The sequence below is a fragment of the Cygnus atratus genome, chromosome 14, assembly GCF_013377495.2.
Source record: "Cygnus atratus isolate AKBS03 ecotype Queensland, Australia chromosome 14, CAtr_DNAZoo_HiC_assembly, whole genome shotgun sequence".
NCBI classification, from domain to species: domain Eukaryota; kingdom Metazoa; phylum Chordata; class Aves; order Anseriformes; family Anatidae; genus Cygnus; species Cygnus atratus.
The window spans coordinates 3,988,379-4,010,434 of NC_066375.1; the positions used below are offsets into that span (position 1 = coordinate 3,988,379).

Consider the following 22,056-nt stretch of genomic DNA (forward strand, 5'->3'; position numbering starts at 1 on the left):
CACTTAAGAACTGATCACAGGTCACCTTCTGGTTCTGCTTGTTTTTCTTAGCTGATACCTAAATGCAATGGTCATCTTATAGGTGTATCTTGTAAACAAACAGGTCCGTTCAGTGGTTCCCAAGTAGTAAGGTGTGCTTTAAATAGTTGAAATCATGTAGCTAAATGTAAAAACCCAAGCAATCGAAGTCTGTAGTTGCTTTGCATCAACTTATTGTTTACCATTCATAAAAATGCAGTCTGATTATTCGTATTACTGCAGCCTTTAAAGCAGTTTTAATTCCTTCCTGGTCCTCTGAAAGAGCCAAACTCATAGCTCAAGACAACCATTTCTCCAATGATTTTGTTTTCTCTCTCTCTCTCTCTCTCTTTTTTTTTTTGTTCTTTTAATATATTTTTTTCACATTGTCCTTGGTGGAATCGAAGCCTTTTCGTATTGTTTTAAATGTTTGAAACTACTGGGGTATGTTCTTTATGATTTATCTCACTCTATGGCTTGCTGACCTCTGAAATCCATAAGTAGAGCAGAGTTGTCGCTGTTGTTGGATTAATGCTCTTCCTTGTACTGAACACATTAGCACAATATATATTATTTCTGCTGTGGATATTATTGGGAAGTGAGATCTGAATATTTCAGTACACTGTTGTTGAAGCTGGGATCATCTGAGGATAAAAGAGAGGCTAGGTGTGTACGAGGAGACCATATCCATTAGTGGGTTAGCTAATATAGCTGGAAAAGGTAGAGAGGAGTTTTTGGCTGGGAATCCCTTTATCAGGTTCTAGCAGGGGGATGAAAGGATGCTTTACCCAACAAGCTTTGTTTATTTTTCCAACTCTGTCATTCAGCCTAAAAAGTAGACGACCGCCACCTGAGACACTTGGCCTCGGTCATTTCAGCAGATGATTTCTCATTTGTTTTTCATTAACCACAGTGCTGTTCAAAGTTATCTTCATGGATGCCCATGTAAACATAAAAGGAGAGTACACACGCAAGGTTAGGATTTTTTAAAAAATTTGCAAGGAGTATTTGCTTGGCACAGTTTTTCTTCAGACCACCCACTTCTGATCAGTACAGTCTGAGTTGGTATAAACAAGCACAGTCCCTTCACTGGAGTCAGGTGGATGAAGATATGGTTTTTTTGTTGTTGTTTTTTTTTTTTTTGCTTTTAACTAAAGGTGCCTTCCGTATGGTGCATTTGTTTCTGATGTCAAAGGGCATGTATTTTTACCAGTAAGTCACTTTTGTGTCATAAAAGATTTAACTGGTAATTCACCAAACACAGGAGTAATGCAAGGTGCTTCTACCAATACTTGCTAGTTTGCAAAAGTTGAGCATGTGGCACCCATCTTTTGCACTGTTTTTGCCCTCCTAAGATGCTGGTTGAGGCTGAAAAATGTTTAGAAAACCAGTTGTTTTTCGCTGTGTCCACTATCAAATGTCCTTATTTAAATTCTTCCCAAATTTGTCACTCAGCTGCTGTATTAGTCTTGCCAGCTCACCAGTAGCTTGTGACTTTTCCTCCAGGAGTTCATATCGGAGACTAGAAATATCTTGCTTAATCTCTTTAAGTTCTCCTAAAGGGAGGAAAATGTTCTTGTTAGCAATATTGAATCAAAGAAGTCATCCCTATGGTTTTAAGACATGAGAGAGCATTTATTTAAGTGTGCTTGGTCACTAGTGTATGTGACACTCCATATGATGTCACTGCGTTCATACACCTAATATTTGGCTTTACAGTAAATAACTCGTACTTGCAGTAGTGGTACCAACAGCAATAGCAAGAGTGTATGGAAAGTTCATCTTCTAAAGTCTATTCCCTCTCCATGTATAGATCCCCATCTACACAGGACATTTACAGAAGGGTAACAGAGAGAAGGTATTACGAGGAGTTTCTTTTCCATCTACTTAAAATTTCTACATGACACCATGGCAGTGCACATCCTTATCCAGTTCCAAAAAAAAAGTCCTTTGGCTAAGCATAGGCAGGACAGTAAAAAAATGCTTTATTTAGAGCCCAAGAGAAGGCCAGATATTGGCTATACCCTTGGTGTTGTAAAGCAAGGATAGGTAGAGGTGTGGGGCAGAGCAGGACTAAGTGTAGACAGATCCTACAATACACGTGTTCTGCTAAGGAATATTTCAGAGCATTAAGGTGGCTCAGAGTCACCATTGTTCGCCTTTGTGTGAGCCTGAGCATGCTCTCTCCTCACAGAGGGTGTTAACTAAGCTCAATCCTCTTACTGGAGATATCAATAGCAATAACATTACATGCTCTAATTTGTGGCAATAATAAAAATCCACTTGCCTTCATTGACTTCATCATTTTCTCGGTCAACCTGAGCCTTCAGTACATACCGCTTAATCAGACGTTTCATTATTTTCTGAAAAGAGAACAGTAACACTTATCTTAACGTGAGCTTATCCACACCTCCTTAATTCTAGACTTATTATGAGCAATTCAAGCGCCTGATTTCTCTAAGGATGAAGCCTGGCCTCAGAGGAAACAAAGGGAATTTTATTACTGACTTTTCATTTATTCTCTACTTTATATTATGAACTCTGTATTAAAATAGTTGATTGACAGCAATTGCATAATGAGCGCACATAAAGATACTTCAGGATGTTTGTGGGATGCACACAAATGGACAGAATGAAAACACAGATGATGCAGTAGCAATTTAAGAAATGGGATCCAGACCGTTTTTTTTAGCATGTTGCTATTTAATATATCAATAAAATATAATTTACTGGAAGGAATAAGTGGTTAATTAATGTTGTTAGCAAAGCCACTCATGACGATGAGCTGAACATCTGACCAAAGGTTAAACAGAAAGACTCTGCTTTGGAATTCAGGCTTATGGAGAGAAAACAGACAATGAGGGACAGAGGAAAAGAGTTTGAACAAAAATGGAGAGCTTGGCAAGAGTAAAATGGCAGCTTTTAAGGGACATATACAGGGTAAAAATAGCACCTTGTAGATTTATAACATGGGAGATGACTGTTAGTATGGAGCAGCAAATAGGGAAATCGTAGGAGATGGCTATGAATACGACCTTGCAATGTGATATTGTTCCAAAAATGCATGTTAACATTTATGTAAAAGGAAAGTAACTTTGGCAGTCAAGCTACACAGTGGGTTACAGCTGAAGGCCTGCATCATTGCCAGTGACATCAGTGTGAGAAACGTGAAATCATTGCTCTATCAGAGATGATGATTTATGTGTCCCAACAGGTATACCTAAATTTGGTTATCAGCTATTTACATTGCTTCTTTGGGTACCCAAGTGCATGATCACCACAACTCAGTCTCGGAGGGCCTCAGGCAGATAAGGCAGCACATGCTGTCGTGCTGGGAGCAGCTTCTTGAAGCAGAGTATAATAGGAGAGACTTTTACTCTCCTATTTTGATTTAACCACTTCCGGAAAGATGTAGTATTCAAATAGCTCTCTTTGAGACAAAAGAATGACAGGTTCAATGAAGATTTCTATGCCCTCAAAGCTTTCTGCATCCTCTGCAAACAGCAGAGACCTCAGTGACTATCCAAGAAAAGATAGAAAAAAGGTAGAAAATGTTTTATTTGACTCGATGGACATTATTAAAGGAAAAACAAAACTTTTAGTGTGAGCTCATCTATTCCCAGCACAATTAGGACTGCTTTGAACATCACTGAAAAACATGGCAAAGAGCGTGAAACATGAATTAAGGAATCAGATTAGACTAAATCACATTAGCTATAAGGAAGAAATTCTTTACTCTGAGGGTGGGGAAGCACTGAACAGGCTGCCCAGAGGCCCAGAGAAGCTGTGGGTGCCCTGTCCCTGAGAGTGCCCAAGGCCAGGCTGGATGGGGCTTGGGCAACTTGGGCTGGGGGTGCCCAGGGTAGGGGGTGGAACTGGATGGGCTTTGAGGGCCCTGCCAACCCAAACCAGTCTACGATTCTATGAATACACCTGCTCCTTTTTCTTAGTAGTCAGCTCTGAATTATAATGGTACTAAAGTTATGTGAACATCAAAGGAGGATCCAGTCATTTATATATAGGTCATGTAGTCATGGAATATGGGATGTTTAAGACTCTCTGTCCTTGTCTCAAAGAGGCATCTGGCTAAGCAGGTGAGTCAATTAAGTCAACAGAGATGAGGCACAGTGCACGTACGGTGTGTTGAAGATGGCCAAGGTAGTAGAATCCAGAGGGAGGTAGGGTTGCCACCTGGGGAAACATAAATGAAGTAATGTTTGGGGAAAGTAGGGAAATCCTGGGTCCAAAAAGAATTTTAAAATTTTTTTTTTTTTTTTCAGAACAGATGACAGAGGGTATTTAGAATAAAACAAGGAATCAACATAAACAATGGATGCTATTATTACCTGGAACAGTATGATAACATCTATCTACTTCAGTTTCCATATAGCTGGTATTGTGGATGGCCACTACTCAAATACTAACCTATATTAACTAACCTATATTAACTGCTGTCCGTGATGAAAGCCAAAAGTTCAAGAGTGCCTGCCTAGTCTATCAAATACACGATGTATTCAGATTTGTCTACAGAAACAAAATATTAAGAATGTGACCGTTTTTAACAAGAGGCTACTTCGTTATTTAATAGATATTTCTGCCATTAGGTTTAGGAAATTAATTCATTTTTGCCTTCATTTTGCCTTTATTTTGGCGTCTAAGTCTTGCTTCTCCCTGATACTGTTCCTTATTGCTACACTAAATGAAATAACCTCTTAGAAAAATAAACCTGGTTACTGCAAGAAAATCCTGAATAAAACTTCAAGACAGACTCCTGATAACGAATGCCAAACTGTATTTTTTGGTATCCCTCAAGAGCACTGCATGTACATACATGTACACCAGGTACACAAAACACAGATCCATCACTTGATAAATCTCACTAAAGAAAACAGTTCAGAGCTAAGCCACTACTTCAAAGGTTTTCCCAGTTGCAGAAGAAAGCTTGCTGGACAGATTATCAAAGTTTGTTCTTCTCTGTATTTAGATAATCAAGATTGTTACACCTTTTTTGTATTATTTGGACAAATTCTTCCTACAGCAATAGAAACTTCCTAAGATCATTTGAAGAGAAACCTAGTGGGAACATTAGGAAAGTAAAATAACGTAGTTATCTCTTTCTTTGAAAACACAGATACTTTTCACAGCTGCTTTTGGCTTTTTCAGCCTTGGAAGTAAGGGCTTAATTTACCACAAACATTAGGTGTTCTCATTTAGAAATAATAGCTGCAGGAAGAGAATGAGTCCAGCAGAGGCTGACACATCTTTCTGTTACCTGTGGGTTTGAATGAACAGGAAAATATCAGAAACGCTCAAGTGCCAGTTTGAGCACGACAATCATCTCTCTTCCCTTCGCCTTTGATGGTGTCAAGCCAACTAACTTAAGATGCCAGAACGAATGAATTCTGTTTCTAACTGAGTTTTAGAGACACCTACTGTCTTCACACAAAAGCCTAGACAACTTTTAAAACAAGGAAAATGTTATTACTGGTATGTTGTACAGACTAGGAGCCCGTTGTGCTGGATGCTGCAGCAATACATGACAAACAGGTCCTAGAATTGCCATTGCACATCATACCCCATTAAAATATTATTTTCCTCAACTCTCTTTAATGTTAGTTCCTTCAGACATAACAGTTCCCATCAGAATTCTTTTCATTTTATGGTAAAAAAAAATAAATCCCATGGGGCACCTTCTGCTTGTTGTGTTATCCTATTACATGCTTGCGCAAGAAATATTTATGCTGGCACGAATGCTCCAACCAAGACAGACAGCTGTGCTAGTTCATGTGATGGCTGGGGTGCCCTGTGCCATCGCTGCAGTCACGGGTGTTTTTGAACCATACCACATTGCAGGTTTAGCTCTGCAGAACAAGTTACTGCCAGAGAAAGCACATGCAAACGATAATGAAAAGGCTGGAGACATGACACGGTGTCATGACAAAATGAAATGCTGACAATGCAAGACCAGGAGATTAAAGCTTGAATGATAATTCTTGTATTAAATTATACACCCTTGAATGGAATTAATTAGCATGACATACATTAACACCATGTCTATTGCCATGGATGATATGCTGCGCTTGTCTCTGAGCACTGTGAACATGAGGTGCCCCAGCCCGGTCCCGTGGCCGTGCTAAGCCACAGCGCAGCTCATCACAGGCTGGCAGCAGCTGGACCAGAGCGAATACGACCCCTGCAGAGCTCTTCAATGACAGACCTCTTCCCTGGCTCTTGCTTTCATGCTGTGATTACCTGATATCTCGTGGGCTTGTTATAAGCGTTCTTCCCCGAATAATTTTCTGTGTTTCGAGTGCTAGACTGAAAGCGAACTTTCTGAAATTATAAAACATCATGATAGATTAAATCAATGGTAGCTTCTCATACCCAGGGAGCCCCAAAGTAAACAGAGCTTTATAGAAACAGTAGGAAATGGTTTGATCTATGGGTAGGATAAAAGGCAGCACATTCAGGTCTAAAAAAGTGAACTTCTGAAAGACAGAAAGAGTTGAAAAACACACATTAATGAAAAAAAAAAAAGATTCTAAATTGTCTAGACAAAAATGGCATGCTCACACAGGATTTGGACAAGAAGGTGCTAAGAGAAACAAAATATATTTGTCAGATTAGTGATTATCAAAGTAGAACAATTTAAAAAATAGAAGAAAAATAAATAGGTTTATAGAGAACAAGTCAACGCACCTATGAAAACATTCTGAAACTGAATTGATTTTCAGCAGTTCTTTTACAACAGTACAATTTGCTACTCAGCTGAAAAAATACTCCTTTTTTAAAACAGATTTTATTTTATTTTTTAAATCAGATGACATTGGAGCTGTTAATTTTGCACTCTAGTAGCTTCTAAGAAGTTTTTACAACACACAGAATATTTGTAACAGATTTCTTTGGCATTATTATTCACCTATGAATTTTTTTGGCCCGAGTGCTAAAGAAAAAAATTACTTTCTCAAAGGAATTAAGTCATATCATAGACCCGAAGGAACTAGTGGGTATCACAGACCCTTGCAACTGCATACAAGTGTATGTAGAGGGCAGGCCTTAGTTAAGGGCTTTTCATCCCTGACAGGCCCAGAGATCCTGAGAAATAATGGTGTTTCTATTTTTTGTTGTTGGTTTTTGTTTGTTTGTTTTTTCTTTCCCATTCACCAGGTGTGCCATGGTAATATAGAGATGATCTGTGGAAAAAATCAACAGGCAAGCAAGAAATGACTGGGAGTTGTCATTGCTTATGTCAAAGCCATGGAAACTGTGAGTTCTGCATGAATTCCACAAGAAAGGACAAGCCAGACACTTTCACTTATATGGCTTGGGGAAGGAGAACCTTAGAGAAAATTGTATTACTTTGGTTTATGCTCTGAAGCAGAAAAAATCCAGACTAAGCAGACATTGGGTAGTTTGATTAAAATAATGTTTTGAAAATATTATCTTTCTAAATCATTATTTGAAATAGAGGAAAAAATATTTCCTTAATTTCAAGAATTCACTGTTTTAATGGGTCCTTCAGTAATCATTATTAGTGTTATATGAGTTTGTGGACTAAAATGCCCCCACATGTTTGTCTAACTTAAAAAGTGTTCACAAATAAGGAACTCAGTTAAATTATATGAAAACATGGAGTAGGCCCAATGCATATGCAGTTCTCTTAGGTTCATGTGAGCTTGATCTTGTCCCAGACTGTGGGCTTTGCCTGGAGCCAGGTGGCTCACCAAGAGTCATCATCCTGCCAGGCTGTGTGCTCCTCCGAGGAAAACCAAGAGATCCAACCAAAGCCCAAAGCAGGCTACACAAAGGCAAACTGCAGAACCTTCTCCAAGCTCTCTTTCCTTTTCCCTGGTGTAACCTGTCCCATTTCTTCCCTTCTGCAAGATTAAAAATGGGGGTAGGCTGCTCACTTCTGAGAGCAGACTGTTAGAATAGCAATGTGCCATGGAAAGGGCTGGCAAGCCTGCTGAGGAGCAACACCAGCCTCTCACATACAATGACCATAAAAAATGAGACAACACATTTTGGAGGGCTTTTCTTTTCCCCCAGGAATCAATTCCCAGCGTTGTTCTCTTGTTTCAAACCCAACCTGAGCTGAGAAAATTAAATAAGCAAAGCTGTCTCCTCACATCTTTTAATCCACTGAGTTTGATGACTGCAACCAAGCAGCTGCAGCTGAGCTCCTGTGAATGTTTCGGACTTTTTCTTCTCCAATGTAATGCAGAAATGTTGCAGGTGGATTTGTGCTGTGAGTAGGTTTGGGTGTGTTACAGATGTATGTGCTAGGAACACTTTGTCCCAGGCACGCTCTGTACAACATTGCAGATAAAAGTTTCCATGGGTAACATCATTTTCTCTGATTTCTTTGGCATTTCCCCAGGGGAGAAACAAAACTAATTCTGTTGGGAAGGGTCTGGACATTAAGCATATTCTTGCATCTCTCTTGGTTTGTCATGCAGACACTCACTTTTGATGGGAAAAGTGTGCCACCATGCAGCTGGCGCTTACAAAGCACATTTCTATTTTAAATGACTAAAAAAGAGATGGAAGGGGCAGGATCTGCCCATTAGTAGCTACACATCACTAGACAGATGCAAGTAGAGAACTTGCTAATTACAGCTGTGGGTATGTAGGAGGTGTTATTAATCCCTGCTTGGAAACTTGTTCCCAAACCTGGAATGGCAGGAAATGTTATTAATGTAATGGCAGTAAAATTAATTCAGAAATCACTTAAAGGCCAGAGGATGTTTTGAAAAGGCATAAAGGCCTGCTGGGTATATTAGGAGCCAGATCTAGGATCTGATTTGTGCCTCTGCTTCTGCCCTTGGTCTTTGACCTTGCTTATTTGGCTTTGGAAAATGCCTCTGTTTATAAGAATTGCTCTTTCACTGGTGTCCAAACAGTGCCCAGTATAATGAGACTACAAGTCTGGGAGGACCCTCTAGGTGCTAATACAATACAAATAACATGCAATGGCAATGCTGGCTAAGAGGCTGCTCTGTCCCTGGTCTACCTGTGAACCATGCAAGCCCCTCCTGAAGGTCTCTGGCAGGTGTGGATCCATTACGCAAAGAAAGTGAAAAGTGAAGATGCAACATACCCGTTGTTTTGAATTCAGCATCCCCATCTCGAGATCATTTTCACAGTTTTTGGCCTTAGATTTGCAAAGTTTTATGAGGCACATTTTTATTCTCAGTATGAGATAATAAAATGATTTTGGGCTTGGCACTAGATTAAAAGGAGCAGGTAAAGTCCTTCCTTCGTCAAAGTAGGATAGCCAGAGCTTGGCGCGTGCAAACTTCCACTCCACATCTGCATCCTCCTTGGGAAGGGAAGAGAAAAGAACACACAAGTACATAATTAGTACATAGGAAAGAATTTAGCTGTCATAAGGACAAACATACAGGTAGGATTTTACTAGAATCAGTCTTGTGTTTACTAAAACAAGACACCTGACACAATGTGTCTTCTTAGGCTTCTCTGTGGTGATCTAAAACTAAGAAAATTTGACCGAATAAATGAATAAACACTTTGTACAGGCCCTCCAAATACTAGACTGAATGTCATCTCTTTTCTATTTTGGTAGAAATTTTCTACAAACTCCTTCTTAAGAAGCAGTGGGGAACAGACAAACCGGTTTTGTCCTCTAAGCCAAATAAATGCCATAAGTTTGAAATGTCAGCATGAGCTGGGATATGAATGAGTTCACCTCTCCCTCCAGCAAAGGTTGAGGAAACACAGGTCAGTGTCACAAAGAAAGAAATGTTTTGGAGGAAGGAGATGGGGAGCAGGGAAGGCTGGGACAGAGCCTTACTGCACAACAATGAAGGCTGCCTCTGATTATCTGCAATACTAATTGCCACGTAACCGTTATCACTGCATTGGCCAAAAAATCCCCCCTAAAGGAGACTAAGTCCCTGACTTCTATCATTAGCTTATTTCCTTGTCAGTCCCATTTGCTTTCGCCATCATAATGTCCCCCGATAAATACACCTTATTTCTCCTGCCATTCACCTCCTGCCACTTAAGCAGGTAGAGAAAAAAATCAATCAATGTGCCTGTGAATCTCCTTTATGAATTGTTAGGCTGGACCAGGATCACTTCCAAGTACAAGGGCAAGGTCAACACACTCTTTATGGATCTGCTTGGCATTTATATAGGAGGATGGCCAGACCCAAGTATCAGGACCAGCTAGCAGACAAAGGAACGGAGGAGATACAGCTGCTCTACAGCTGTTTTCATCGTAGCTTATGTGGAGGCCAGCAGCATTAATAGAAGTGTGGGTCTGCCAATTCCCCGTACTCATGTACATCTGTGTCATGCTAAAATTAATAACCTCTGATTACCCTGTACCTCTGAAACCCAGTCAAAAACTGGCAGAACACAATTGAGCTTAATTCTGTCATAGATATAAAAACGTCTGCCAATGGAACAGTATTCACATCTGCTATTTGGCCTTCTCATTCTTTGGGGTTGAACCTCACAAAAACCTAAAGCTGAATTACAGTAGAAATCACTTATTAGCATTTTTAATGTTTTTCTGCTAAATAGCTAAAGAGCTACTGATGGAAGTAGTTCTGGTTTCTGGCTGACAGAAGAATTTTTTTCTTTCCATAAATGCAATGTAGTCAGGAAGCACTAATACCTGAGGGATAAACAGAAGAAAAACAGAAGTAGCTGAAGAGTGATATTCAATGGAAAGCATAAAAATATGGCCTTGTAACTGCAGCTAACAGTAAAGCATGTCCCCACTGACTGTAATGGAATTTAATTCCTAAGTAATTGACATTCTCTGTCTTTATTGACATTGCTGTTGTCAGAAAAATACATTGGCAAAAGGGACTTTCTCTCGTCAGTAGAATGACTTTGTTTTTCCTTAATCTCCCTGTTGCTGAGGATTTAAAGGAATTAGTATGAGATTTACTAGGTTTCTCCCAGTTCTCTAGCAGGAGGATTTGGAATGAGTAGCTCACGTTTGTTTTACTATCTGGTAGTTATAATATTCTTTAACAAAGTTTTATAGAATTCCAAGCAGCCAAGAAGGATGATAAGAATTCTTTCTAGGAAACTGGCCATTACAGAGTTCAAACTAGAAAATTAATATAGACTATCTAGTCAGATATTTCTCAAGATTTTTCTTTTGTAAACTTGCAAGGGCATCTCTACTTACTATATGCATTAATAGGCTGAGACCCCTTCAGTAATAATTCTTGTTTCTGTAGAAGAGGATTCAGGAAACACTTGAACTTATGTGATCAGAAATCTTTGGGAAATGACTGCTTTCTGCACACAGGAAAGCTTCTGGGGCAGAGAACATATGTAAGGTATTTCTGACATTTAGACTTAGTTGCAGCACACAAGATAGAGCTATATTTGTACTACAGTACATGGAGGAATTAGACATTACAGTGAGAAAAGGTTTTTGACTCCGGCCTTTTGCAGTGTTAGGTTCTGAGGGAAGATTAGAACAAATAATTAATACAAAGCCAACTACAGAAACTTGACATTTAACCAATCGAAAGAAAGAGGTGAATCAGGATAAACATTGTCCAAATATTAATCTTTTTTATCTGTCACTATTTATATGAGCAGGGATTTGTTTATGTGCAAAACATTTAAAAAATCCAGTCTGCCAATATTAATACCACTGAACAAAGCTGGGTAAAACCTGCAAACACCTTCCTTGAGAGCTGTATTCATATCTTTTAAATGTTGCTTTTTTGCTCATGCCATTAAGTTTTGCAGGTCCAGGGACTCCTCCTCCACCCATATATATATATATTTGTGTGTATATATGTATATATAAAGATTACATGCCTGGTATTTGAAAAATATGTAATTTTAAATATACATCCATGAGTTTCAGACCTAGATAGGCTTGTGTGTTTAACCACTACAGAGCAGAGAAAAAACTAACAGACAAACAAAAAAACAAACATGAAATATTTCTCGGTCTTTCTTAAGCAAACAACACAGCTAAGGTAATATACACGGATAAATTATCATAACCAACACAGGGAGTAAAAAATACCACAAACTGCTTTCATTAAACACATGTAAAGGAAATTGGGTTTGCTCACAGATGGTCATTAAAAACAAGGAAGTTGAAGTTGTTATAGGAATGATTCATTGTTAATTATTAATTCAGCCCTAATTTGGGGACAGATGCAGCCTTGACTTTTGCACAGTGTAGGATTTGTGTTTCAACAGCCCTCTAATCATGCATATAGAATAAGCTGAAGTTTCCTTGTTCTTTTCACATTTTCATTATCAATAATAATTATGTACATTGAGTTTGTAATCCAGTTTCTTATCTTACCTCAATTTCCTGATAGGAGTTGTTGATCATGGCTATTAGCATATTAAGCAGCACCACCACCATGGTCACGTTATATACTCCATAGAGTACGTATCCAATATTCTCAATGAATTTATGATCGTACTTCAGCACCACAGATATCACTTCAGATAAGCCAAATATTGACCAGAATAAGGTTTTAAAACTTTCTTCTACCCTAAAAAATAAAGCAAATGATCACTTTATAGAGTCGGCACCAGGTTAGCCTGGCCAAACCCTAATAGTAAAAGTGGTAACCCAACAATATAAAAATGATGCCTTGGCACAGCTATTACAAGCCATTATCTATTACCCAGGGACATGCCAGATCATATTTCCTGCTCTGATAAAGAAATATGATTTCTAATAAATACTATAAAGTGACAGTGCCCCTTTGTTTACTCCATCTGTTCTTCTCAGATGTGTTATTTGTCACTTGGCTTTCGAGTCCCTATTAAGGACTCCTTCTCCATGGGCCACTTGCTGTTTGAAACGTTTTGTCTAGGGCTCAGTACTTCTACTCAGTCACTCATTTCTCATCCAGAGAAGATAGGCAGAGATTATCTGGGAAAGGGAAGAAGGAACCTATGCTGACTGCCTCATATGCAATTTCCAGGGCAAGAGAGATTTTTTACACAGAAGGAGTCAGTGAAAAGTTCTGTTTTCTGGCATTAACATAACTGGAACACTATGCAAGTAAAGTCATCCCCTGGTCTGATTTTCTTCCCATCCTGCTTTGAGGTTGCAAACAAATCAGATGCCCAAAGATGTGTAGTAAAAAATTTAAGTTCCTAAAGAATTTGAAATTAAGGAGTAGTAAAAGATGTTACAGAGAGGCATTTTAATTTTATTGTTACCCTTGCTTGAAAGTAGAAAGGAACTAGATGAAAATAAAAAGTTGAAAGACGGGAAAAAGAGAGGGAATGACAAAGAGATGGAAAGTCTGCAGCTGAACTTACAGGCCAAAAGGAGACCTGGGGGGAGCCAAAGCTATAACAGGCAGAAGGGGAGCAGCCACAACTAGAAATGAAAGAAGGAGGAAGAGGAGGGAAGCTGGTACATTTTGGAAGCTCTTTGCTTAGTTTTTAAGTTAGAAGCAAGTATGCCTTTACTGAATAATCCTTAGAATATTAACAGGCAATTACCTCCCCTCTCCCCTGGCCTCCCAGGAGGTAATGTCTTCTGAGAAAACAATGCCATTAACAAATCATTTTGATTTTTTTTTAAATTATTATTATTAATATAAGGATGGCAGCTTAATTTTGTTACATTTTTGTAAAAACAGATCATAGACACAAACTACAACATGTCCTAAGGCAACAATAAGCTTTACATCTACTCCAGTATCAATTACACTACACATGCAAGCAAAACAAATTAATTTCAACCCTTTGAAAGGCTAGTGCAGAGCACTGGGCAATTCCTTTCTGCCACAGCAGCCTAGTACTTATCTCTCATCACAGCTCATGGCACTCCCACTTCCATTTGCATGTAGTAGTAATAATAAAGCAGTAAATAATTAGGTACCATTCTCAGCCAGTATAACTCCATTTGCATGTGGGGGATAACCCTGAGTGATGTTTCAGATAGATGTTGCACAACATCATTAAAAAACGTGGCTTTCTATTCAGTCTCCATGTTGCTCAGAGTGTGCTGTTGTGTTCACTCCTTGCTGCTTTCATGAGGCTGGGACACTGTGCAGAGATATAGTTGTCTCCTGCCCTCATGTACAGCAAAGGGCAGCTGACATTAATGTGTCAGAGACCCTTCACTTTTATAGTAGCAATCTGGTTTGTGCTTATTATATTAAATGTTGTATTTTCAGTTAAAGAATGCGTACAACACCAAAAACCTCTGGCTTTGAAACCTACCATCTAAGTCACTTATCAAACTAATAAAAAAACATAACCAGTAGCCTTGATCCCAGCTGCACCCTGCTATTAACCTTCCTTTTTTAATTTGGAAAAGTCCCCTTAGTTTTCCACCCTGCCGGTGGGTTTTAATACAACATGCCATCTCTGCTCCTTTTCTGCAGCTCGGGCATTAACCTTTGCTCTGGAGTGGTGCCAGGTTCTCCTTGAAAAGTTAATTACTGCCTGTATGTGGCCCTGACTGCCCCAGGCAAGCATCGGCTCCAGCACAGCCGCCTTGCTTCTCTGCACATGTCCATAGTCCTTATTCCCAGTGCCACGTGTGGGAACAGTGCCCACAGTACTGGGAGGTGCTGTGAGAGGTGGACCTGCCCTGTGGCACCCCAAAACTGTCTACAGACAGATGCAGCTCTCCCACTCATGGGGGGAAATATTTCTAAGGAGACCTTGTACTAGTTCGTCCCTACCCCCTGAAAAGGCTGGATGGCTCCTTCTCTCTCCCTTTAACTCTACTGTCAAATTGCAGATTTGGCAGAGGTTACAGGGAAGATTTTTTTTTTCTTTTTCTTTTTGAGAATGTCTCACTAAAACACGAGACAAGGATGTTTGGAGCCAAGTTCCTGAAGCTTCCAAGATGTTGATGCGTCTCATCGTTGCCAACTAAGCAATTTACCCCCCTCCTGCAACGTCGGGAGGGGTTATCCTTCCCAGAGGCAGACAAATGAAGGAACAAAGGAGGTCAGGAGTCCTGCCCAGGCTGACAGCTCCTGACAGCAGGAGGAGCTGGCAGTGGCAGATTGACTGATGCTCCTTGCTGAGTTGGGTATGCTGTACTCTCACTACTGTGGTCAGGGCCAACTATGGCAGTGAGGAGAGAGCAAAGGGATCTTTGTTTCAATAGACATAGTCCTGTGAAAGTTAAACAAAGATTTTGAGTTGAGGAAGAAAACAGACCAGAGGTGATCATCTAGTTGCAGATTTTCCTTGCTTCTGTAAACAGCAGTGTGCTGTTCATTGAAAAAAATCACAGCAAGGCCATGATTTCATGTCAGTCTTGTGTCCTCCTCTTTAAGAAAGCTTAAAGCATCCTTTCAGATTGAGTTATTTCCTTAAATCGATTGGTAAAGCTTTAACACTGCCAGAAAAGCAATGTAGGTAATACAATCTGCAAAAATATCACATTTTGACAAAGGAGAATGAGAAGAAAAAAGCCTTCAAGCCTCTAAGTAACATTGGCGCTGAACAGTGAGTCACACTTCCCTTCGGGGAGAAGCAGACAGAAAACCTTGTGCTGTAGCCTTCAGCCTGATTTGTGATGCAGAAAGCAAGATGAACACAATCAGTCTTGCCTCCATTTCAATTTTGTTTGCATAGCATGTTCTTAATTACAGGCTGTTTTGAGAGCTGTGTTCTGTACACAGCATACAATAAACAGATAAACATCACTGGGGTCGGCTGCAAGAGTCATGAAAATTGTCTACTTTTCAGCACTGAAGAACTTAAAAAAATTTCAACGTATACTATGGTTAGCTAAATAATCTCTGTATTTAACAGTGTGAAGTAAAGTACACTGCGTTTTTATTTCCTTTGCGTCAAGAACATTAAGATCTAAGAAATGACAGAAAGTGCATGATAACATAGTTCAGAGGCCACTGGGGTGCTACGTGACTGCTCTGTAGAAGGCACCAAAAGCAAAACTCAGCACATGATTTTGAAAGGGCAACAGCATGGTAAGTTACACCAAACATTCACGGATTATTATTATTAGAATTAAGAAAGCAATTCCCTCCCAGTGGTATCTAGACACACTTTTTTTTCTGCCTTCTTACTGTCCTGGTAAGCTGTGGTTTTCTCAAATGCTCAATGCAAAGTTATTTCAGTGAGTAGCTCCTTGTCTGCTCACTGAAGCTATCCAACGTGATATTCAGGGTGAGCTGTCAATTCAGTGCCCTTTGGAACCTGCCACAATCTAATTAATGAGCAAATCCAGAGGGCCTTTTTCTGTCCTGGTTAGCCAAGTGATATCTGAGTCAGGTCCCATATTAAAATAGACAAATTTTTGACTACAAAACTTGCTTTCTGTAAAATTTCACCTATCCTCATTAGAATTCTCACCGTGTCTGCCAAGAAATGTATTCTGTGAAGTCACTGAATTCACAAAGTCGTTACGAGTACAGCAAAGTACGCATTACTCTTTGCCTCAGCGAATTTTGACAATATTTGAGTTATTTATTCTGCTCTAATAGTGAAATCTTCCTCCTTTTCACAAATAAGTTAATGTCAGCAGGAGACCACAGCATTCAGCAAGGCCCACAGACAACTCAGGATAAACAGAGAAGGAAATGTTGCTAGAATTGGTAGCTGCCTGTCTGCCAATATAATGTTGTTAATAGCTTACTAAAATTGTTTGGGACTGTACATCTCACGGATTCTAGTTTGCTGAATGAGATGTCTGAGAAGGATTTTTAGGATGAATGTTAATCTACAGTCTTTGTTTCATATGATGAAAGAATCTCATTTTCACTCATCATCATTTGACACTCCTGTGTGCTTAAGTAATCAGAAGACAGTAAGTCTATTTTAAATCTTTTCCAAATTCTTAAAAGGAAAAATCATGTTTATGGAAAATTTGCTTCATAACAAAATGAAGTCCCTCCAGGATAGGATAGGTAATCACAAGCCTGAAATTAAGGAGGAAGAGCACTGCCTTTTGACAAGACTCTCCCCAGCCCAGACATCCCTTGGGCATTTAAGCAATCTTTAGTCCAGTGAGCAGTCCTCATTTTGGTCAATGTTTACTCATTATTTCCATCAAAAGACAGTAATTCCTGGAAGACCCACTTGGGCCATGAGTGTTACTCAGACAGTTACCACCATTGCATTGGAGACTGGAATTTAACGGTGTGCTCCAGTGACGTGCCTGGGACTCGTACTGAAGACCCTTACTGAGGCAACCAGGGATGGTATCGACTCAACTTCTCATTACCTCTTGTGCTTCAAGGACGTCTCCTTTTCAAATAAGCAGCAAGTCACATCCCACACACTCAATTTTCTTCTACCTTACTACCAAGCACAGATAAATGTAATTGCGTCTAGCCTCATAAATCCTTCCATTAGAATGTATCTTGAGGTTACAGGAAAGGTTCAGAAGGCATATTTGGCTCAATCAGAAAATTTAAACATTAGGGTACAAAGTACATGTTGCACAAAAGAGTAGGGTGGTAAAACTGGCTCCTGAGCATTTGGAAGGAAACAGCCACTTGCAGGAGAAATGATGCTGAAAAGGTCATTTCTCCTAGGGGAGTTACAAGCTAAGCCCCCAGCTCACTGTGTGACACGTTAGAGAAATGACATATCAAATGCCAGCTGCTGCCTGCTCTGCAGCTCAGGTATTTCCAGTGTGGCACGGTTGCCTTAAGGGCAGATCACAGCAAGGGGAAAACATCACACCCAGCTTTCCTCTTCCCTCCCAGGTTGGCATATGGGAAGGGAAGTCCCCACTGCGTCCCCAGTCCCATAGTCACGGTGATTTTGTGTGCACACAAAGCTGCCTGCTGCAGTGCTCTGCTGGTGCAAAGAAGGAGGCTTTCCTCTGGGCATAGGGGACATTCCCGCAGGTACAGCAGGGCACTGGGATGTTCCCACCTCTGAAACCTCCCATGGTGGCATTGCAGATAAGTTCCAGTACACAGGAGGGAGGCTGCTGCCCTGCACTGTTAATATAGAAACAGAGAAACTGAAAATTTCCTGAACATCTCACAGAACGTTTTCCTGATCTGTTATTTTGATTTCCAGAAATAACCATTTCTGAACTACCCATCTCCCCAAGCTCAGGCCTTGAACTGGCTGCCAGGACTGGAGGCTGTGGTACGAGTTTCCCAGCCAAAGTCCGGATCTGACTTCCCCACGCAGCTAGAAGAGAAACTTTAGATAGCTCTCTGAAACGAACAGAGCATACGATTTCTAAAAAATTACAAAATGGCAGAATTCTTATAAAATATCATTAATTATTTGCAAGAAAATAAAATACTTATGCAAATAAGAAGAGGTGGGGAGGGCGTATAAAACCCATTAGTTGCACCATTTCCAGCCTTCTTTGTAACCCTATGCATATCTTGCACATTTGGAAGCTCTAACCCTGCAAACACTGGCCCTGCAGAGCCATGCAGATATGTTTTGGGCTCATCTCTGCTTGAGATGAAAAACAGTGTTTTTTGGGAGAGAACTGAGCTGAATGAATGTGTTGGTTGGATAGAGAGATAACTGGACTTAAGGAATCAGGGCCAAAAAGGAATGTGGGCAGCCCTGGCAGAAATAAGAAGGGAGCAGCTGATGATGAAGGGAGAATTAAAATTGTTGTGCTCACAGAAAGAGGAATAAGAACACAAATATATGTTTAAGCATGTCTAAGAGCTGGACTTATGTTTGCATACAGAATCACCTGCTATACAGACACTTCTCTGTTTTCAGCCGAGCACCTCACATGGTCTTTACAGAACTAACAGCAGAAGAGTGTTTGGAAGCACCCTGACTATCTGAGCAGACCCAGCAGCAGTAATGGACCAGGATGGACTGAGCCCTGCAAGAGCAGCCACTTTTCCTCACGTACTCACGTTGTAAAAGCTGGGTTGTATTTCGCACCAAGGTAGTAAGAGTAAAGGTTGAACATTCCAATCATGAAGGCCAGGAACACCATGATGAAGATGACCATGAACTTGAAGATATCCTTCACAGTCCTCCCCAGAGAGATCTGCAGGGGGCCGAAGCTTTCGTTGGCTGGAAGAATGTAAGCAATGCGGGAGAAGCTGAGTACCACAGCTATTGCATACAGTCCTTCTGAAATGATCTGAGGATCCGAGGGAAGCCACTTGTTCCTGGCTAAAACAATACACGTACATTAGGTATTAGTAATGAAACAAAGTAGATGGAAGTTATGATGATAAATGACCCCTTTTGAAGGCAGAATCTTGGGTTTGGCCAGGTGAAAAAAAGAAGGTTTGGAATAACTGGTTACTGAAGTCCTAAGCATGCTTTACAAGAATGGATAAGATATAGTTGTATTTTTCACATGGGAAAGATGAGAGAAATGAGCAAGTCACTGGGATTTACCAAAGTCGCACAGCAAATAAATAACATGGCTTTAAACAAATTTGGTATTTGCAGTTTTCTAGTTGAACATAAATTGTGCTGTTCCTTTTCCAGCTGAAGCCCTTGAGATGGAAAACTAAAACCACAACACAGTGGAGTTTGGCCATAGCTTTGAATACATGGCACTGTGTCAATATAAGGAATATAAGAAAACATTAGGGAGGCTGAGACCTCTCTCCCTACCATTAGACAAGGAGGCTTGGATTTGTTCAGATAAAGCAGATATAGCCATCAAGTGTATTATCTTTGTGTTATCTTTAAATTAAAACCAATTCTGGCAATGTAATCATTCTAATATTTCTACTTTGAAAATCTTCTTGTTGATATCAGATATGCATCATTTGTTTAATCTACTGAAAATTTGAACATTTATATTAATATAGCTTATAAGTGTCATTGTATCAGCTGAGCTACTCGACAAAAGTATTGACTCAGAGCTAAAACATATGACATCTTTAAGGACACAGCAGTAAACTCAGGCATTATTTTCAGTAATCTGAACCCAAGGACTAGAAGCAGATGGAGGAATTCACAGAATCTGGTTGTGACATTCTGTGCTAGACCTTTTGCATCTTTGTAGCATGAACTGACTTTAAATGGGTCAGCAGCAAACCAGAGAGAGGCAAACCACAGTGTAAGTTCAGAAGCCTCTTGCTTGCCCTGGCAGGGAGAGGCATGCTTACCTGCAGGGGGGCCACACCAAGCAGGAGAATGAGCCAGTGCCAGCTCACCCCATCAGCAAACCTGTGGCTGTGCACCCTGATGTGGGGTCAGGGCACACCTCTGGTGCTGCATGGTGCAAGCCTACAATGGATGAAATCTGACAGCCTGGATCTGCTTTTCCAGCCCCGAGCACATTGCTAGAACGTTGTCTTGCAACCCTAGGGAGCAAAGGGTGCTCCTCTATGCCCAGATCTCTACATCCTGCAGCCCTCCATGATCAAAGTCCCCACAGATTTTGCCCAGGGTCACATCTCAAGCTTGCAGAGCTGTGCATTGAGTCCAGCCCCTACATATAAGGCACAAAGCTCTATTCATTTGTGAATATCAAAGAACCATTTCAGCCATCAAAAATAATGTTGTCAAGGCTATACTATTGCTTGTATTTCCAAATGTTAGAACTTACAGATGATATAGGATCTCCAAAATAAAGATTTTCTCTAGAAGGAGCAGCTTATGGGTGTACTTTGTGTTTCTGTGTCTATTACACAGGCATTGGTTTTAGCAGAGATGCACAGCACACCACCAGTTAGAAATGCAGCTCCAGATCTTGTATTTGTTTTCACGTCCTTTCTCTTGCATTTGGAAAATGGAGCAGGTTCATTCATCTGTAGTTTAAATTATATCTTGCTCACTCCCAGTTCCTGATTATTTGTTGCTCAAAGTATTTTGTAAAGATGTGATTGACTTAGCCTTATAAGAGACTCAATGAGTCTCAGTTCTTTATTCCTTTGGGCCGTTTATGAAGATGGCTGGAATGGGTAGATCTCAGAATAACTTATTTTAATTTGAAAATAACCTTCATAAATACCACAAAAAAAGAAAGGTATTTTCATCAGTACCACACATAAGCCTTAAAGAACAGGAAGCATTAGATAGCAAAAAACATCTTACCATAAGTAAAGTAAGCAACTTCAGGGGGAAGGGTGACATTATTGAGGTCATCATCTTGAACGTACTGATCTACGTACTGTTGTGCTTCATTTGCTTTGAGAAAAGCCATGAACCTGACAGTGAATGATGCCACGAAGATGGACAGCATCCCAAAGTCCAGCAGGTTCCAGAGATGCAACACATATTCTCGTGGACCTTCTTCCCAAATCTCCTTACACTCTGACCATATCATGCCTGTGGAAAGGCCAGAGCATGTTTAACCAGCAGAAACAGAAGGTACTTTTGGGATTCAGACAGCCCCACTGCCTGGTTACTGGTGACTTCTAAGACCAAAGCAAACAATTCTACAGTTAAACTGAATTTCTCAAGAGAATACTTCATATGTCATCTTAAAATAAATAAATAAATAAATAAAAATCTTTTAAGCCTTTGAGCTTAAAATTTCACTATATTATTAAAAGGTAAAATAGGTTTTTGATGCTGTCAGGGAAAGCATGGTTCTCAAATACTGAAGACATCTACAGCTGATCTACTTGGAAAAAAACACAGGTTTCCTCTCTTCCCTCCAAAATCTTCATGCTAAATTGGGCCACTGAAGATGGTATTGCTTGCTCTGCTGGAGCTTTTTCCTCTGCTAACCCAGAGGGTGAGTCCATCTTGAAAACTGAAACTGCTTTGTGAAAGGAATTCTGATCTAGCAGTAAATGCCATCTGATCAGAGAAAAGCAAAGCCAGAAGTTCTGCCATTGCAGAACTTTTCATGAAGTTTTATATATTAAATAATAATGAATTTCTAGACACTAAAGTCTGCTTTACCACTTCAAAAATCCTGAGTTTAGCCTAAATTTAGAACCCTTCTAACAATAAAGTTACAGATAAATCCAAATGCCAAAGCCAGAAAATTCAAATATTTTGACATCCATCTTCTGCTGGGTAGTGCTGGGGAGGACAGGCAAATTCACTGGGCAAACTGGAGCCAAATGTTCAGGTCAGATTCACCAGCTTGCCTGACTCTCAGTCACAACAAGGCTCTGGGGCCAAAATCTCGCTTCTGACTAGATAAAACAT

At 40.0% G+C, this 22,056-nt stretch overlaps 1 protein-coding gene across 1 annotated transcript in view; it reads right to left on the minus strand.

Annotated features, from left to right (window-relative positions):
• Positions 1-1,431: 1,431 nt before the first annotated feature.
• Positions 1,432-22,056, minus strand: part of TRPC7 (transient receptor potential cation channel subfamily C member 7) — a 64,767-nt gene continuing 44,142 nt past the window's right edge. The window contains exons 6-13 of the mRNA XM_050713679.1: positions 20,989-21,222; positions 18,840-19,104; positions 12,338-12,533; positions 9,119-9,340; positions 6,271-6,351; positions 4,156-4,209; positions 2,306-2,381; positions 1,432-1,574 (exon numbers count right to left, since the gene is read on the minus strand). Coding sequence (XP_050569636.1) covers positions 1,432-1,574; positions 2,306-2,381; positions 4,156-4,209; positions 6,271-6,351; positions 9,119-9,340; positions 12,338-12,533; positions 18,840-19,104; positions 20,989-21,222 — 1,271 coding nt within the window. The remainder of the gene's footprint in view (positions 1,575-2,305; positions 2,382-4,155; positions 4,210-6,270; positions 6,352-9,118; positions 9,341-12,337; positions 12,534-18,839; positions 19,105-20,988; positions 21,223-22,056) is intronic.